The sequence below is a fragment of the Pecten maximus genome, chromosome 3, assembly GCF_902652985.1.
Source record: "Pecten maximus chromosome 3, xPecMax1.1, whole genome shotgun sequence".
Taxonomy (NCBI): domain Eukaryota; kingdom Metazoa; phylum Mollusca; class Bivalvia; order Pectinida; family Pectinidae; genus Pecten; species Pecten maximus.
Genome location: NC_047017.1, coordinates 48,745,057 through 48,764,275, shown reverse-complemented (window position 1 = coordinate 48,764,275; position 19,219 = coordinate 48,745,057). Strand labels below are relative to the sequence as shown.

Below are 19,219 nucleotides of genomic sequence, written 5' to 3'. Positions count from 1 at the left end.
TTTGTTGATTTTAGAAAAGCTATTCACTTTGTAGATAGGTTACGTTTATTAGGCTAGATGACTAGGCTTGGCGTTCGCGGTAAAATTTTACATATTATTATGTCACTTTATAAATCAATCAAATGCCATGGTGTATTTTGAGCTTGTGCGATATCCATTGGAATGTATTAGAAAATACAGAATGATTAAATATTGGTTCAAACTACTGAACACGAACAATTGTATTTTGAACACAGCTTACTCATTTTTATGTAATAATAATACTGGTAATTTATGTTAAACATTGCCTTTTTTCTCTTGGCTTTGGTGATGTATGGGTACACCATTATACTTATAATTATAATTAAGTACTTCTACTGATAAAACAAAGAATTTCTGATCAACATCAACAATATCTCAGAGGTTTACTTGATACGTCGTCAAAATGCGAACTTTATAAATATCTGGTAGATCATTTTACTTTGCAGTTTTATTTGACACAGTATATACCTGTAAAATATAGATAATGTTTATCGAAATAACGTCTGTCTGCTCATAACTTAGCTATCCAGTCAGGTAGATATGTTCACTTATACCAAGAGAACAAAGACTTTGTACTAAATGTAGACAAGATATTGAAGATGAGTATCATTTTATTCTAGTATGCAAAAGTTTTTCTGATTTAAGAAAAAAATACATCAAACAATTTTACTGGCGCAAACCGTCAATGTATAAACTTATCCAATTACTGTGTGTTAATAATATTGGCGATATTCGTAAGTTAGCAAGATATGTATATGATGCCAACAAAGTCATAGTGTAATTAGCATACTATAGACATGTCACCTGTATTTTATAATTTTTGTGTGTTTCAGCAGAGACGTATACCTGATATACACGTCTCTGGTTTCAGTAACAGTGAGAATTAGTTATCCGCCATTGTGTATGCATGAATTGTTATATGATATATATGTATCTTGAAATCCTATATGCTATGTGGTATTTGGAAATAAATTGAATTGAATTGAAGTCATGATGACAGATATGAAGCAGGCAATTTACACAGGTCTGTATAACCTAATGTAACACCTATAGGGGATTTGTGGTCACACCTGACTGGACGTAGTGCACTACTAGTTTAAACGGAGTGCACTAGGCTTAAACTTAACTCTACATCTAGTGAAATATACTTTCTGAGAAGTAGCTCCCGAGGTTTATATATATGTTTCTGATGCAATTTAAGCTCGTAGCAAAATATATCTTCATGTTGGCTACCGTTATGACCAACTTAGATATGTTGCCCGAGTATACCAAACAGGGTTCTGATATACGGAAATCCGTCTTAAATTTGTTTAATTTAAAATGGATCTTTTTTATTCACGCAGACTTTTCTAAGAAAAATACTCTAATTTTAGGCCTATATATATATCAGATCAAATTTTAAAACTGTTTTCGATCCATACATGTACCTACACCTCAGTATAATATTGAATGTACATCTGGCTCTCAAAGTGGTGTACACGTGTACATATACGTGTATATAGTGTATATAGTTATATAATTGTAAACTAATATAATATCAATTAATTTGCTTGCAAAATATGGTACAAGGGAGGTCACTCTGATTTTTTTTCGAAAATTCCAACAAAGCGTCTTACTAACCCCGATTTATTTCAGTCTTGCTGCTGACAGGAGAGGGGTTGCGGCACTTCCGTGGAGGATTCATTTACCATTAATGAGGAAGCCGCAAAAATGGGATTGTTTTCAGAAGAGTTATTTCCAACGAAGCTCAGCTTCGTCATATTCATATCGTATATGGCCTTATTCATTAATCAAGGTAATTTACATTTAAGCACAAAAACCCCCTGACCGGGGGGTGACAGGGACAAACATGTTTTCGGCTTGTTTCCAAAAACACAAGTATCCCCCGAAATATTAGTCACTTGCATGTTTTTTATTACAATATTGCAGACATGAGATTTTGCATTTACAGATTAGTTATGACCCCCTCCGCAATGATATACAGACTACCTCTACGTTTACTATTTTTGGACGTGGGTGGTTATGGTATAATTATGTTGGATAGTAAACAATATGTATACGGTCTCTATCTGTTTGCAGACGGAGCCGGAGATTAGCACACCGGAGACCCAAGTTTGATTACTCTTGTGAAGCTTGAAAAGAATATTTGTCCTGTTCTTTCATACAGGAAATATATACTGAAATGATAAAGAAACGCACCTTTTTAATTCTTTACTTCTTTAATTATAAAATATTTTGTATTGAAAAAAAGCTATATAAAAAGTAAGGGGATATCGTGCGCCCTTACCTAATAAAATCCATCATCTGTGAAAAAAAATTGACTTCTGGTATGCCTGAATTACCAACAAAGTGATTGTACAAATGCATGCGTTCTTTTCCGTTCAAACTAGTGTCAATTTCTGAATATCTCCAAGGCATTATTGCCAATACATTTGGAATTTGAAATTGTTTTTACAAGCATGCTACAGCTATCCCAAGTTGATAGAGAAAGGGCTCTTGCAATGTTCATTAGTGGCAGCACTCAACAACAGGATGCTCCTGACTTTAGAGTTCACAAATCGACTATAAATTTGTTGTACGGGGAGTGATGGGTCTGTACTGATGGAATAGAACACTGATATGGGACTAAATGGGTGTTTCTGCGTCTATAAATGTCTCATTTATCCATATATGTGAGGTAGGTGTTATGTCATCCCCGATCTTATTGTCTGCACCAAAATCTTAGCGACACCCTACAAATCCAGAGGAAACTGACTACGTGATGACTAGACCAGCGATGGTGACGTTATTGATGTTATGTTGCGGTGACGTGAAATGGAAGGAAACATGGTTTAAATTGGTTCCTGGTTCTGACATTGGCGAGATGTCTGTTATATCTGACTTGTATGGAATTGGATGTTTGTCCAATATACTGCATGCTGCATTGTTGGTATTGGATCATGTAAATTGCACTGGTGCTGTCACAGTCAAGGTATATCACTTGATTTGGACTGTTTGTTGGGTTAGATTTGCTGATGACTAAGAAAGTCTGTAGTGTCTTGAATGTGAGAGTTCACCTGTTGTGCATGATGTTTCAGATATTAGTCCACTGTGGCTGACAATTTCTCTGCTGGTCCCCCTATGGCTTAGACAACGACCCAAGTTACCTGGTTTGTGTATTTTAGGTAGAAGGTAGAACAAAAGTGTACAAGCTTATTTTAAAGGTGTTGAAAGTGGGAATATCTTTAGGTAGTTTAGATTAACTTATTCAGTTATTTCAGTTAGTTAAATGTCTCCCAACACCACATGAAGAGTTGATGACAGACTGAGATTCAGACTGGTTCATTACACTTGCCCATTAGAATTATGTCACCAGTATGTTGTATTGCCACTGACACCTCAACTCTGAGCACATCATATGTGATGGAATGTTGATGGCACATGTGCCCAGGCATTTCTCAATCAGATGTTGGAGGTTCATGCTCGTCACAGATGAATTTCAATTCACATTATTTTGATCAGGTGGTCGTCAGCAAGTGTACCGTCGTCGAGGGATGTATTTTGCAGACACTTGTGTCTTGGAGCACAACAACTTTTGGTCTGGTGTAGAGGATACAATCCTGTACCAGAAGTTTGTCTTTGAATATTATTTAATCATTATATAAATGTCATTAAATTTCAGATCAAGTCATATAATGAAAAACAAATATTTACCTTAAGGTCAAAAATCTTTTGCCGTTATGTACATAAGGTAAATAAAATGCACATGATGGCAAAATATCTTATTTAGTGTTTATTAAATCCAACAACACATATTAATATTATTTGTTAATAATAAATGCAGTTGTAACAAGTTTTATTTATCTGCATGGTCATATGAAGCGACTTGCAAGTATTTATATGTAGCTGATAGATATGATCAATGCGTGCCCTAGATTGTATACATAGGATTTAAACTTGAGAGATGTTTATGTATTTCTTGAAAAAAATTCTATGTGTGATATATTATATAAAAATCTATACATACAGAAGTTTTTAGATTTGATTTATTTGTAAAATCAATTTCATTGTAAACCAGCTGTGTACTAGGTATTGTCCCCTAGCTATAGGGTAATCAGTAATGTGACAGTAGGTAGTCTGGTAGGTGTAGTGTTGTCATCACTCGATGACTTCAGGATTCTTATTCTGACAGCTGGATTAAACCACAAACACCATTCAAGGTCTTCACAAGCATGGTCTCCATTTATTTCACTGCACATGATCACATGTATACAGACAATAACTTCCGGTACAAGATATTAAGGATGCTTGACCGTTACTTTTAACTATTAATTATAATACTCCAGTAATACACATGTAGCTTATACAATGACATGTATATGTGAATACTACAGTAGGTATACTCTACGTTGATGAAAGTAATTCTAATGAAATTGCTTCGTATTATATTCCCTGTAATCACTTCAAACTAGATCAGACTTAATGCTAGATGAGATCAGTGAATAACCACAACACTAAAATTTGGTATTTATGCATATTCTAAAACTTTTACAAGTTACACTATTGTACCTCTACATATATTATGCCTTAATGGCCAGGACATTTTGCTTACAATACATATATAATATAAAGGAGCAAGTTCAACCTGGTGGTTCAGAACCACCATGTTGGACTCATTCCTTCATAGTATATTACCTGGATTTTCTCTTGTATACTATAGTATCTATGGTAGGTTAGTCAGGATTTCTACAATTTCTACCATGAGGGCCGTTGTGCCTCCATCCCCCTCCCCCCTTCAACCCCCTAATGTATCATAAATAATGGCATAGTTTATAATAAAAAATCAATATTGGAATATATACATAATAACTAGGATGTGTTTTAATTGTATAATATTCAATATCTTAATAGCTAGGTCATATAAAACAGCTAATTAGGCCATATGAAGATGGGTTCAAAGGGAATCACTGTTGGGAAAACGTTAAAGGGAGCATGGAGGATAAAAGACATTTACACACCAATTTCATTAAATCACAAAATGACACGCATCATGAAAGAATACACTATATACATAAGCTGTATGTATGTTTGTTTGATGGATTTATTACCCGTGAACAGCAAGGGTCATTTTGAGGTAGAAGTTGGTGACTACCTCACTGAACAACATATGAGAGGCTCGTTCCATGCCATTCAGGGTTTTAAAAGTATCTTACCTAAGGACACATCAATGACAGCACAGATCGGCTCATTTCTCAGGTTCCCAGGGAAAACAAACCTACACAGGTTGGAAGCATCAAACCACACATTTCTGATCTCCACCTGAGATTACGTGGCTGGTCCTCTAATCAACTGACCTATTGCGGCCCCCTAGCACCATATAAAGTCCAGATCTCTGCTTTATAATGAAAAGATCGCCAGTTAGAATCCCAGTAGTAAATTATATAATTAGAACCCTTCTTCATTAGAGATGTACAACAGTACAGCAATGTGATGCTTTACTTACGGATGATATTACACCTGTAATAGTGGATCAGCATTCCTAATTTTATTGTTTGGTATTGTTTCAGGTATCCTAGTGACAGCCTCCAAGAGTAAGGACAACACCTACAACTTTAACACAGTGGCCGTGGTGCTGCTGACAGAATGTCTCAAGCTTATTGTATCAGTGGTGGTGTTTTTAAAGGAGTAAGTTTTGTCAATTTTCCACAAAATTTGATTTGGTTGTAACAGAAATCTGTTAAAATGTGTTTCATGTGAACGGTTGTATAATAAAATTCTGTAATCTCCACATTTTACCTGTTAAGTGTAAAAAAATCTATTTCCTTCAGTCCTACCAACCTTATGTCTTTGTACTTACCGTGAAGTTTTTGGCGGCCATTTTCAAGGAAGAATTCTGTATAATCATTTATGTGTCCAAAGTCAAAACTTTTTAAAAAGGCGTATATACCTAGGTGTAATGAATATTTTAACCAATGAAAATCCATCTTTGAACAACAAGGTGCCACTATAGTATTTATATTAATTGGTAATACCAATGAAGGGGCCGCGGTGGCCGAGTGGTTAAGGTGTCCCGACACTTTATCACTAACCCTCCACCTCTGGGTTGCGAGTTCGAAACCTGCGTGGGGCAGTTGCCAGGTACCGACCAGATTTTCTCCGGGTACTCCGGCTTTCCTCCACCTCCAAAACCTGACAGGTCCTTAAATGACCCTGGCTGTTAATAGGACGTTAAACAAAATTACCAAACCAAATACAAATATATACTGATATAAGAAAACAACATTTTTAGCTCACCTCTCAGAGAGAATATGGAAAGCTTATGTTGTGATCATGACTGCGGCGTCAACTTGGTTTCTAAATGTTATGATTTTGGTGCAAATATTGAAAGGCACCAGTAAACTCCTTTATATCATTATAAGTTATACTAGGGTTCTAATATTTACCATGATGACTGTACAGTCATATAAAGATGGTGACATATAAATGCTTTATCTGTAACATTGTTGAGAAACAGTTTTATTGAAAGATGTTAACCAACATCCGATATATTTACCTTGTCAAAATTTATAAAAGGATAAAAGTGTGGACAGCAATTTGTATAAAACCAGTAAATTTATACAAATAATCCTTTAAACATGATGACAAATGAAAAAAAGATATGTTGTTTGTTTACAGTTTGACAATTTTAATCAATTCATGTCTTTTGTACATTTCAGTCACTCTGTTGCTCAGTTTTTCTCAGACATCCACAAGTACAAACAAGGTAATTAAAGTGTATGAACACAGAATCGGGTACAATGTTATGCCTTGTAGATTTATACATCATGTACATCTACAGAGATCTGTATCTAATTTGAAATTAATTTCTATTGTAAAATAAAAATATCTAAAATAGTAGTTTTTGGTCTACATGTCCTTTTCAGGAGTTAAATAACGATGATGTTAGTTTTAAATCTAATTCACATTAATGTGAATTAATAACTTTATGTAAATCATCCCCTTTCACATTGATCGGCCATTCTAAAAGGGTTTAAATGTTATTACAGTATTGCTGTACTACTTTGTGCCTGCTGCTCTCTACTGCCTTTATAACAACTTGGGTTTCATTAACCTGGCAACCTATGACCCAACGACATACTTCCTACTGCTGCAGTTCCGTGTTGTTGTGACCGGGGTGGTATTCCAGGTATGTGCATGTTTCTTTCATTTCTCAGTGTAAGTATATATAAGGGTTGAATTGTTAAGTATATATAAGGGTTGAATTGTTAAGTATATTTAAGGGTTGAATTGTTAAGTATATATAAGGGTTGAATTGTTAAGTATATTTATATTTAAGGGTTGAATTGTTAAGTATATATAAGGGTTGAATTGTTAAGTATATTTATATTTAAGGGTTGAATTGTTTCAGTGTAAGTATATTTAAGGGTTGAATTGTTTCAGTGTAAGTATATTTAAGGGTTTAATTGTTTCAGTGTAAGTATATTTAAGGGTTGAATTGTTAAGTATATTTAAGGGTTGAATTGTTTCAGTGTAAGTATATTTAAGGGTTGAATTGTTTCAGTGTAAGTGTATTTAAGGATTGAATTGTTTCAGTGTAAGTATATTTAAGGGTTGAATTGTTTCAGTGTAAGTATATTTAAGGGTTGAATTGTTTCAGTGTAAGTATATTTAAGGGTTGAATTGTTTCAGTGTAAGTATATCTAAGGGTTGAATTGTTTCAGTGTAAGTATATTTAAGGGTTGAATTGTTTCAGTGTAGGTATATTTAAGGGTTGAATTGTTTGCTTTAAGTTGGCCTGGAATGCTGCTGTCATTTATATGGGCTATAAATACATCTCGGTTCAATGTTTATATTAATTTAATTCTTACACCTATTGGTGTCTTATGTAGATTCTTAATTGAATTTCAACTAAATATAACTTTGATGAGTGTGTTGTTCCAAGGATTATGATTACTGGCCACAAAAGTATGGTATTTACTATCGAATACAGTACCACTTGTTGTTAGGGAAATGTCATGTCAATGAAGCTATATTAATTTTGATCCTCCATGATTTGCTGCTTGTTATGAAGTCATGACTCTGGTGTGATAAATGGTGATATCATTGCAGACATTTATAGCTATATGATAAGTCTCTACTCTTTTTAGAATTTACCAACATTGTTGAGTTTTCTCCTTCGGGTACTCTATTTTCCTCCCCTCATTAATACTCCTTGTGAGCTTCCATCCTCCCCTCATTAATACCCCTTGTGAGCTTCCATCCTCCCCTCATTAATACCCCTTGTGAGCTTCCATCCTCCCCTCATTAATACCCCTTGTGAGCTTCCGTCCTCCCCTCATTAATACCCCTTGTGAGCTTCCGTCCTCCCCTAATTAATACCCCTTGTGAGCTTCCGTCCTCCCCTAATTAATACCCCTTGTGAGCTTCCGTCCTCCCCTCATTAATACCCCTTGTGAGCTTCCGTCCTCCCCTAATTAATACCCCTTGTGAGCTTCCATCCTCCCCTCATTAATACCCCTTGTGAGCTTCCATCCTCCCCTCATTAATACCCCTTGTGAGCTTCCATCCTCCCCTCATTAATACCCCTTGTGAGCTTCCATCCTCCCCTCATTAATACCCCTTGTGAGCTTCCATCCTCCTCTCATTAATACCCCTTGTGAGCTTCCATCCTCCCCTAATTAATACCCCTTGTGAGCTTCCATCCTCCCCTCATTAATACCCCTTGTGAGCTTCCATCCTCCCCTCATTAATACCCCTTGTGAGCTTCCATCCTCCCCTCATTAATACCCCTTGTGAGCTTCCATCCTCCCCTAATTAATACCCCTTGTGAGCTTCCATCCTCCTCTCATTAATACCCCTTGTGAGCTTCCATCCTCCCCTCATTAATACCCCTTGTGAGCTTCCATCCCAGGCTAACAGAATGATTAATTAACGTTGATATCACTTGTTAAGCAATTGTTGTAAGATAAAGTTAGATTTTAAAAGAAACAATAGGAAACGTCAATATGAACTTTATAATTGAGATGTTACTTATTATTGCAGATGGTATTCAGTAAGCAGTTGAGTCGGATGCAGTGGATGTCGCTGATTTTCCTGACTGTTGGATGTGTGGTAAAGGAATACGGCCACGATCATGAGACAAAGGTAGAACCAGGTGCGTCTAGCTGGTCAGTCTACCTCAACCCAAGTCTCCTCCTCATCATGGTACAGATCTTCTCGTCCTGTTTCGCAGGAGTTTACAACGAATTTCTCCTCAAAGACAAAGGTGTTGATGTACACATCATGATGCAGAATGTGTTCATGTACCTGGACTCCATTCTGTGTAATCTGTTGGTGTTAGCCTTCAAGGGCCAGCTCGCCTCAGCCTTCACCGCACCGAGTATAGCAGCACTCACCCAGCCTAGCGTTCTCATGATCATGTGTAATAACGCTGCCATTGGTATCGTCACTAGTCTCTTTTTACGCTCCTTAAATTCCATTTTGAAAACATTTGCAAGTGCACTAGAGTTAATGTTCACAGCAGTTCTTTGCTGGTTGATATTTGGTATAAAAATTGACATCTACACTTTCATTGCTATCTTTATTGTATCTGTAGCGACCATAATGTATGCTCAAAAACCTGTTGTAAATCTAGCAAAAACTAGCAGTCAAAATAGCGAACAAAAGGCTAAAGAAAATGATGCTGTATGAATACTTGATGGTATCAGTTTTTTTTAAATTGTCGTTTGACAAATCTTCTTAGCTTTTAAAGTAATTTTTCCCTCTGAATATGAACAAAACTGGCAGTTTTTGTAACAACAAACTGTAGTGTTTACAAAAACCTTGTACAGTGTATTAAGTCGGTAATATACAGGTCAGTGTCAATGTTGTTTTCTGTAATGATTTTCTATTACTTGAATATGGTTGTAGCTACAACGACATGGAAGCATATCATTTATTAGATTGCTATAGGTATTTGAGTTCTATTTTCAACTCCTTTGGATAGCAAATAAGTTATGTCCCCTTAAAGTTTAATTTGTCCCAAGACTTCAGAATGTACAACATATAATGGGTGTAAAATTTACTGAAGTATAGACCATGAAATAATTAAAACAAATTATTTTAAATAATTAGTATATAAAATACCAGTTTGTGGTATTGTTTTTCAAATTAATTAATTTTGTCTATTATTTGTTAGTGTGGCCTTTTTACAACAAATTGATCACAAATCCATGTATGATCAATTTTCAAAGAAAAGTGTAACTATTATTGGCATTTTAGTAAACTTGATTAGTTTAAGCATATCTCAGTGCTAGTTTCTATATCAGCAGAAGTCTTGTAATAATTATTTGAAGTCATCGTAGTGTCACTGACATACCTATACTTACACTGTGTGACCAATATGAGCTATGTTTGAAGTTATTAACTTTATTATAAAAATCATAAAAATTCAGCCCATTCCTGACACAAGTTTGTGTCTCTAAGTATAATATCCTAATAAAATCTGTCTGGAGAGCAGTAAAATGTACTAGCGTATATATATTAGATGAAGTATCCTGAATATACAGTTTATGTGATTTTTATCTGCAAATGTATGAACATTATTCTAAGTAATCTCAACAGAATCCTCCACCGTATTTCCAATGCTTTGTCTAAATCTAAACCACGCATTTTATAAACTGCTGGTCAATGTTAGTCTCAATATATGTATGTAACATATATATATATCCAGCAATAAGGCCGTGACTGGTAATAAGGCCGTGACTGGTAGCAAGGGCGTGACTGGTAGCAAGGGCGTGACTGGTAACAAGGCCGTGACTGGTAACAAGGCCGTGACTGGTAACAAAGGCCGTGACTGGTAACAAAGGCCGTGACTGGTAACAAGGCCGTGACTGGTAACAAGGCCGTGACTGGTAACAAAGGCCGTGACTGGTAACAAAGGCCGTGACTGGTAACAAGGCCGTGACTGGTAACAATTGTAACAAGGCCGTGACTGGTAACAAGGCCGTGACTGGTAACAAGGCCGTGACAGGTAACAAGGCCGTGACTGGTAACAAGGCCGTGACTGGTAGCAAGGCCGTGACTGGTAACAAGGCCGTGACTGGTCATAAGGCCGTGACTGGTAACAAGGCCGTGACTGGTAACAAGGCCGTGACTGGTAACAAGGCCGTGACTGGTAACAAGGCCGTGACTGGTAACAAGGCCGTGACAGGTAACAAGGCCGTGACTGGTAACAAGGCCGTGACTGGTAGCAAGGCCGTGACTGGTAACAAGGCCGTGACTGGTCATAAGGCCGTGACTGGTAACAAGGCCGTGACTGGTAACAAGGCCGTGACTGGTAACAAGGCCGTGACTGGTAACAAGGCAGTGACTGGTAACAAGGCCGTGACTGGTAACAAGGCCGTGACTGGTAACAAGGCCGTGACTGGTAACAAGTCCATCCACGTCTATTATAGCTAACAGATGTTATTTCATTGGTCTGCAATATGCCCAGCCCCTACTTTGGGTCGAAATGTACGTGTTTAGCCACCTGCGCTTATTAATACAGGATATTCATGGTTTTACAAAACAATTGGTTATTGGTTATAACAGTGTTAATATTGCCCGGAAGTGCTGTGCTTACTTAAACTGTTGATAAACAAAGCTGACCATATTTATGTAGGGCTACACATTTTTTAAAAAACATTTTTTTTTTTTGTAAATGACTTATTAAATGTGATTTACATGTTGAAAACATTTATATGTTATATTACTACATGTGTTTTGGTTTTATTGATGTTTTTTTTAAGTTGTCTATATGTAATCAAATATTCTTTTTGTCAACATCATTTTGATACCTAATAAACACAATAAGTAAATGCTTTGTGTTTAAATGACATTTTAGCTGTATAGGTTGTTAAGGCCCAATGAAGACAAATATCCATTGTATATGGAACATATCCACAAAATGCTCAAAATCATCAAAATAGAGAAATCAATTTCTGGTGTTTTTTTTTTTACATGTATAAAATTTGTTTATCTTGGTTCGGCTCCTTCCTAGGAAGTTTACATTTTGGGTGTTTTTGAACAATGATTGAAAACATGGATAAATATGTACCACCTTGTAACATACAGAGTGAGAATTTCAGAAATATATTGCAGTATGCCTTTACATTCAGTCTGAAATGTGAGACATGAACTCTGGTAGTTTGTGGTGGGTGATAAACTTGGAATATATTATAGTGTGTACATGCAAGGTTTGAACATTTTGGGTGTCTGGTTGGTTAATTGGCTGGTTGTTTAGATGGTTTAAAAATCTTATTAACATGCTTGTTTTAGTTGTAAATATTGAGGGATTATTTTACAGTAATTTATACATCCTAGAAATTGCCCATGAAACTTGTGAAGTGTGACTGGTGATAAGAAATGTTTAGTGAATGAACTAGTCAGTGAGCTTGAAACAAAACATGAAACCAAAGGTTAGTTAGTCATGGTGATTTTAGTTCCTTAGTAAAACTTAAAATTCTTTATCAGTTTCAGTAGAATTTCAAATTTTAGACTAGAATTTTTTATTCTATTATAAAAAAATGTTGTCATGATCGTGTACATTATCGCGATTCTCTAAAATTCTCTTGCCATATTCACAATACATGTTTATAGATTGTGTCGTGTAAGTTCAGTCTATTGTCAGTGGGTTAATTGGAAGCAATAATCATGAATTGAATGTAATTAGCTCTTATTATAATTTATTCAATAATAATTTATTCTCAATTGAATTGGAGTTTGGTACTAATTTTTGCCATTAGGTGTTAGTAGAGTACAACATTAGGTGTTAGTAGAGTACAACATTAGGTGTTTGTAGAGAACAACATTAGGTGTTTGTAGAGTACAAATAACCGTCTCTATCTTCATCATGATTTTGACATTAGGACTCATCTGGATGTATCCAAGAATGAGTTATAGACAGGAGAGTTTGTGCTGTCTATACATTTTAATGTATGGTACGAGAGATTGTATCTAAAGTATGTTTAAATGTTATATTGTATGTCAATGGGTTGTGAAAAATCATGAAAATGATAAAAAGCTACACAACATGTTTGTCATTCCATTTCATTTTTACGCAATTTCAAACTTACATAATGAATGCTTAATATTTTCTATAAAACTCTTTTCATTCTGATCTTTGCTCAAAACTGCTTTGTTCTATCAAAATATTTCTCTTATTCTAAGCAGAAACTTTGCTCTTATTTTTCTACTTCCTGTCATATAATGTACCTTGGTATGAAGTCACAGCTGTCGTGTGACGGTCCACATAATACTTTCATACTTTACATCTTGTTAAGATGTTAACTGACTTATAGGAGTAAAATAAAAAAGAATACATAGCAGAATTGAAATATAATTAAAAGACATTAATCAAGTATGGAATTGAACGATTTATATACCGGTATGTATTTACAAATCAAAAGACTTAAGTTGTATGTCATGTAAAAGATAAATGCCATGTTTTTAGTTTTGTTTTTTGATAGTATTGAGAAAACCTGTTTTTATGCTTTTTTCCATGAAATGGTCTGGGACATACAGCTATATGTTGGGTCTGTTTGTCACATTTTGGATAACAGCTATATGTTGGGTCTGTTTGTCACATTTTGGATAGACAGCACCATTATGTCTGTTCAGATTCAGTAATTAGTTCAAGGGTTTAACTTTGATAGTTTTTTCAGGGGGTTTTCATGGGGACTGATGGAAACGTTTCTGACCGGTTTATTGAAATAACCTTCTATCTCTTGGTTATGTTCTAGCTGCCACTTGGTCTCTTGTGATTACCCTAGTTCTACTGTATTTCTAATATGTCTGTAAAAAATGATATTGTCTTCTCTCTTTTTCCATCTCGTTGTAACTATGTAGCTTGTCTATTGAGCAGCACAAGTTTATATATTCACTTTAAATTTCAGGGCTTTTTCTGGGGGCTTTTTGGGCCGGTTAATGGGCCCCATTCCCAATTGAAATTATTTCATATTTAAGACATGCCAAATTCCCAAAATTTGCAGTTTACTCATAATAAAATCTTTCCCAATTCACCAATTTTCTTCCAAAAATGAGACAAAAAGGTCCCTTCCCAAACCAGTGAGAAAAAGCCCTGTTAATGTTTTGTATGTAAATGTCAAAAAAATGTGCAAAAGTTAGACATGTTGTTTTCTCCATACATATTCATGTTGTATATTAATTAACACAGACACTTGATTCATACATTCGTTTTACAAAACCGTATAAATTGTAACAATATTGATGCTTTAAACCGTTTTTCCATTAATATTTATGATGTTGTGTGTACTATATCATAATACCAAAATATAGGTATGTTGTGTGTGTGACTTTCCATATTCTAACTTAATGTGCCAAGAAAGTATCCTCACTGCACTGATATATATACATTTGTATTTACATTTATATACTTGTCGGCACAGAGAAGGTTTTAGTACATTTCTTACAAATGTCTACCACAGCAATTCAAAATATGCTTTATGGTTAGATTCAATTGTCTGGAAAATATTTTATACATCAAAATATAACAGTCAGATGTTTACATTAAAGAGTTGTTCATTTAAGTAAAATTTTACTATAAGGTCTACTGGAAAAAAATGAATGATGTTCCAACTTTTGTGGAGTGATTTAAGATTCCAGGATTCGCCCTAATTGATACAAACATAAATAAAGTGGTCTGTTGAAACCTGTTCAACCAAACGGTAGTTAAGACCAAATCCATCAGTTATATATCATCAGATAAAATTGTTTATACCATTATTTCACATCAGTGTTAAATGTCTACATTTCCCCCACTATTTCTGATTTGATCAAGAGTCAATGTAGTATTTGTTATTTTGAGTCATTTCAGATCTATTTATAAATCAACACATTGGCACTTAGCCTATACTAAAAAATAAATTGATACAAACCACAGACTTTATACCAGGAATGACCAAGTATATTATATAATTAACTTCCTACTATTGGTAGATATGGGATCTATTTAAGGCTTTTACTTATTCAATGCTTTTAACAGTACTTATCTGGCAGTAAGCCGATGTCTGGTAATAAGCCACTCATATCTACATCATTTCCGTAGGAACAATGCTACTCCATACTTTGTCATCGCACTCTGGTGGGGTCATTTGTTGCTCCCTAAACTTATTGGATAGATAGGGTAATTATTGGAAAGGATTTTAATTTTCTTTTTTTTTTCATTTATAGTCATGCTAGATGTGTTTATAATATTGAGCTTCGGTGAACAGCTGCCATATTTGTTTGAAATACACTGGTTACCTTTTCATTGGAGGAAAGGTTGAATTGTTTTATTGCTTGTTTATTTTACAATGTTTTATGTTGATAGTATATGTATATGTAACTCAAAGTCCCAGATTTTCCAAAAGTCCAGTAATTTGGTATTCCATTGATTGACAACTTGTTAAGATATTAAGTCATAAAAATATATGATCCATGGCCCAGTTGTTTGAAAAGTGATTAGCTTAATCACTTGATTAGTGAAAATCTCATTTCTCCTTTACTTAAAAATCTGTGTATGTATATTCCTTAAAATAGGCAGGCAGGAAGAGACTGATGATTGCTATAGTTTCATAAAATTTTGTCAAATTAGTTTTACAAGAAACGATTTAATCGTGATTTTAAAATTGTTGTTAAACTGTGATTAGCCTAATCACCTTTTGAACAACTGGACCATGGAGTCTGTTATTATAACTCATGTGAAAATGTCCGAGGAAGTCTTCGGGAAGCACCATTAGAACATTACACTATATAAGATATTCCCAAGTTTACTAACAATACTGACAAGGTGTTTGTAAATTTAACTTACCAATAAGTAATAAAATTTACTTAACAGCAAATTATAAATTTTTATTAACCAACAAGTTATATTTTCCTTAACGACAAGTTAGAGTATATTAAGTTCTGATTTGCTATGTATTATTTGGTAAATATATAGGTAGCATTGTTTATTTTGTTGTTATTCAGTAACAGAGTTTATTTTCTTTAGAATTTGTTTACCTATGTTAAATATGCATTTATCAGAAGGTGACTATTATAATCGAGGTCCCAATGTTGTAACATGGCTAAACTATTTCTTATTTAATCACAGTGATACTATGCAGTTTGAAATCTTTTGCACCTTAAAGCAGGCTATATTGCCTTTAATAAAGTCATAAATATACAATACGTTGTTTGTATTACTGTATTGAGTTCTGAAAACAATGTACTACAGATGACTGTACAGACATGTATTTACTTACATACATTTCTTGATAGAGCTGTCTCTCTATCAAACATTTACCAATCTTATCAGGAAAAAATCCGGATCATACTATATCATGTATACACTATTATCAATGTATCTCCAGTGTATAGTGGACAATATAGTTCTCTTCACAATATGAACAACACAGCAGTGTAGTTTGTCATTTTGTATTGATTTCCTCTGGCCTCAAGGAATTTGGTATAAAAATGTATCGTTATCAAATTTGATGACATTTCCTTTTTGTAATGTGAAAATGAATGCATAATTAATCGGTTACCATGCAATGGTCAATGTGTGTTTCAGGAAATTACAATAAGCTCATGTGCATCACATTTTCACAAAACAGTTGTACCATTATGGTCACCAAGAATTTATAAAGTCAAATCAGGTCAAACAAATGTCCGTGTTGTGTGATATAGACACTTGTGACCATAACGGCATGGTTATTTTGTGAAACATGCACTCTTCACACATTTGGCCAAACTAATTAACAAACAGCCAGATTACATGTCAACAGCAAGGCCGAAGGTTAGCCATGGCACATACTAACAATTGATCAAGTTACTTCTGTTCAATTGCACCAAAGTAGTGGTTAATAGGCTTTTACAATAAAGGCTGTAGTTGATAAAAGATTTCTAAATGGGAAAATATAATCCAAAAAATAACAACACTTGGCCTGCTATCTGAAATGAATAAAAACACCATTAATTAGTAAATCCAAACTGACTTGGCATTTATTGATTGAGGCGATATTCCATCATAACTGTCTTCAGGTCCTAAAAACTTTGATCACAGCTATAGACTGAATAAGTAAGACTTTCAGTAAGATATACCTGTCAAAAAATGAACCAATCATCAGCTAGTTGTCATACAGCAAAGTGGAATAATTGTGAAAACTGTTATTCCCAAATAACTTGAACTGGAATTCAATTTATCACAGCTCAGTTAACATTTCTCTGCATTACACTGTGGCATACTCAACATTTAAGAACTTCATCCTGCTGAGCCATCTTAATGATTTCTTACTCTGATGTAGCCTTGGTCATGTTACATGTCCCGAGATCACCATCCTTATAACTGGTTTACTGTTAACGGCCATGTATAACTGACCAAATGTCAACATCACAATTCCACGATCTCGAGTGTTTGTCACAATGTCACATGGTCCAAGGTGTACCTGACTGAATGGTAGACAATCATTATATTGTAAGAGTTATCTACCCTCCACATCCACAGAGGTCAGCACATGTCTCCTTGTTAGTCCACATGGTCCTCACTTCCTGTGGGGAAAGTTCTGGTATTGCCAGAGAATCGGGCGAACAGTTCTTGTCACATTTCCAACGGTCATCCTGGAATGTAGAATAGTAGTCAGATATCATATAGTAACTTATTTCCCGTTGTGAGAAAAGTCTGATGTATTTTACAAATAAATGACCCAATTATATGGCATGTAAACTATTTCATTTTAATACAAGTAGAATCTGAGTGAGATAAATTATCAATATTTATTTATTTATTTTTTTAAATTTAGCAATGCAATAAAGATGCAATGCTGTTATATCTGTAAAATTTGACCCAACTCCCCTTTCCTATGTAAAGAACTTATAAAATACCATGAGGTCAGCATGAACCAAATATGTTGAGGGATCTATTCTCAGGGTATGACAATTATTCTGAACAAAAGAGACACATGCATTGTTTCCCTTTCAGATTGGTACAGCATGACCTTTGACCCTTTGATCTTAAAAAATTACCACCAGAATATGATCAGGAGCAGAACCTGATGTTATGATACAATACTTAATGGCCGGGCAAAGGGTGGCACTTAAGACTATAACAATCCTTGGCCGGGCAAAGACTATAACAATCTTGGCCGGGCAAAGACTATAACAAATAATCCTTGGCCGGGCAAAGACTATAACAATACTTGGCCGGGTAAAGGGAGGCAAAGACTATAACAATCCTTGGCCGGGCAAAGGGAGGCAAAGACTATAACAATCCTTGGCCGGGCAAAGGGAGGCAACGACTATAACAATCCTTGGCCGGGTAAAGGGAGGCAAAGACTATAACAATCCTTGGCCGGCCAAAGGGTGGCAAAGACTATAACAATCCTTGGCCGGGTAAAGGGAGGCAACGACTATAACAATCCTTGGCCGGGCAAAGACTATAACAATCCTTGGCCAGGTAAAGGGAGGCAAAGACTGTAACAATCCTTGGCCAGGTAAAGGGAGGCAAAGACTAACAATCCTTGGCCAGGTAAAGGGAGGCAACGACTATAACAATCCTTGGCCGGGCAAAGACTATAACAATCCTTGGCCAGGTAAAGGGAGGCAAAGACTATAACAATCCTTGGCCGGGTAAAGGGAGTCAAAGTCTATAACAATTCTTGGCCGGGCAAAGACTATAACAATCCTTGGCCGGGTAAAGGGAGTCAAAGACTATAACAATCCTTGGCCGGGTAAAGGGAGTCAAAGACTATAACAATCCTTGGCCGGGTAAAGGGAGGCAAAGACTATAACAATCCTTGGCCGGGTAAAGGGAGGCAACAACTATAACAGTCCTTGGCCGGGCAAAGGGAGGCAAAGACTATAACAATCCTTGGCCAGGCAAAGGGAGTCAAAGACTATAACAATCCTTGGCCGGGTAAAGGGAGGCAACGACTATAACAATCCTTGGCCGGGCAAAGGGAGTCAAAGACTATAACAATCCTTGGCCAGGCAAAGGGAGGCAACGACTATAACAATCCTTGGCCAGGCAAAGGGAGGCAACGACTATAACAATCCTTGGCCGGGTAAAGGGAGGCAAAGACTATAACAATCCTTGGCCGAGCAAAGACTATAACAATCCTTGGCCGGGTAAAGGGAGGCAACGACTATAACAATCCTTGGCCAGGCAAAGGGAGTCAAAGACTATAACAATCCTTGGCCAGGCAAAGGGAGGCAACGACTATAA

At 35.6% G+C, this 19,219-nt stretch overlaps 2 protein-coding genes across 2 annotated transcripts in view; one reads left to right on the top strand and one right to left on the bottom strand.

The window, feature by feature from the left end:
* Positions 1–1,672: 1,672 nt before the first annotated feature.
* On the top strand, positions 1,673–10,838 carry LOC117324413 (UDP-galactose transporter senju-like). The gene is made up of 5 exons (XM_033880258.1): positions 1,673–1,816; positions 5,568–5,685; positions 6,717–6,763; positions 7,047–7,186; positions 9,043–10,838. Exons 1-5 carry the CDS (start codon positions 1,732–1,734, stop codon positions 9,688–9,690), a joined length of 1,038 nt encoding a protein of 345 aa, XP_033736149.1. The 5' UTR covers positions 1,673–1,731; the 3' UTR covers positions 9,691–10,838.
* A 4,353-nt stretch (positions 10,839–15,191) lies between these two features.
* LOC117324411 (UDP-GalNAc:beta-1,3-N-acetylgalactosaminyltransferase 2-like) overlaps positions 15,192–19,219 on the bottom strand; it is a 344,021-nt gene continuing 339,993 nt past the window's right edge. The window contains exon 13 of the mRNA XM_033880256.1: positions 15,192–17,616. Within this exon, the coding sequence (XP_033736147.1) occupies positions 17,485–17,616 (132 nt within the window). The 3' untranslated portion in view covers positions 15,192–17,484. The remainder of the gene's footprint in view (positions 17,617–19,219) is intronic.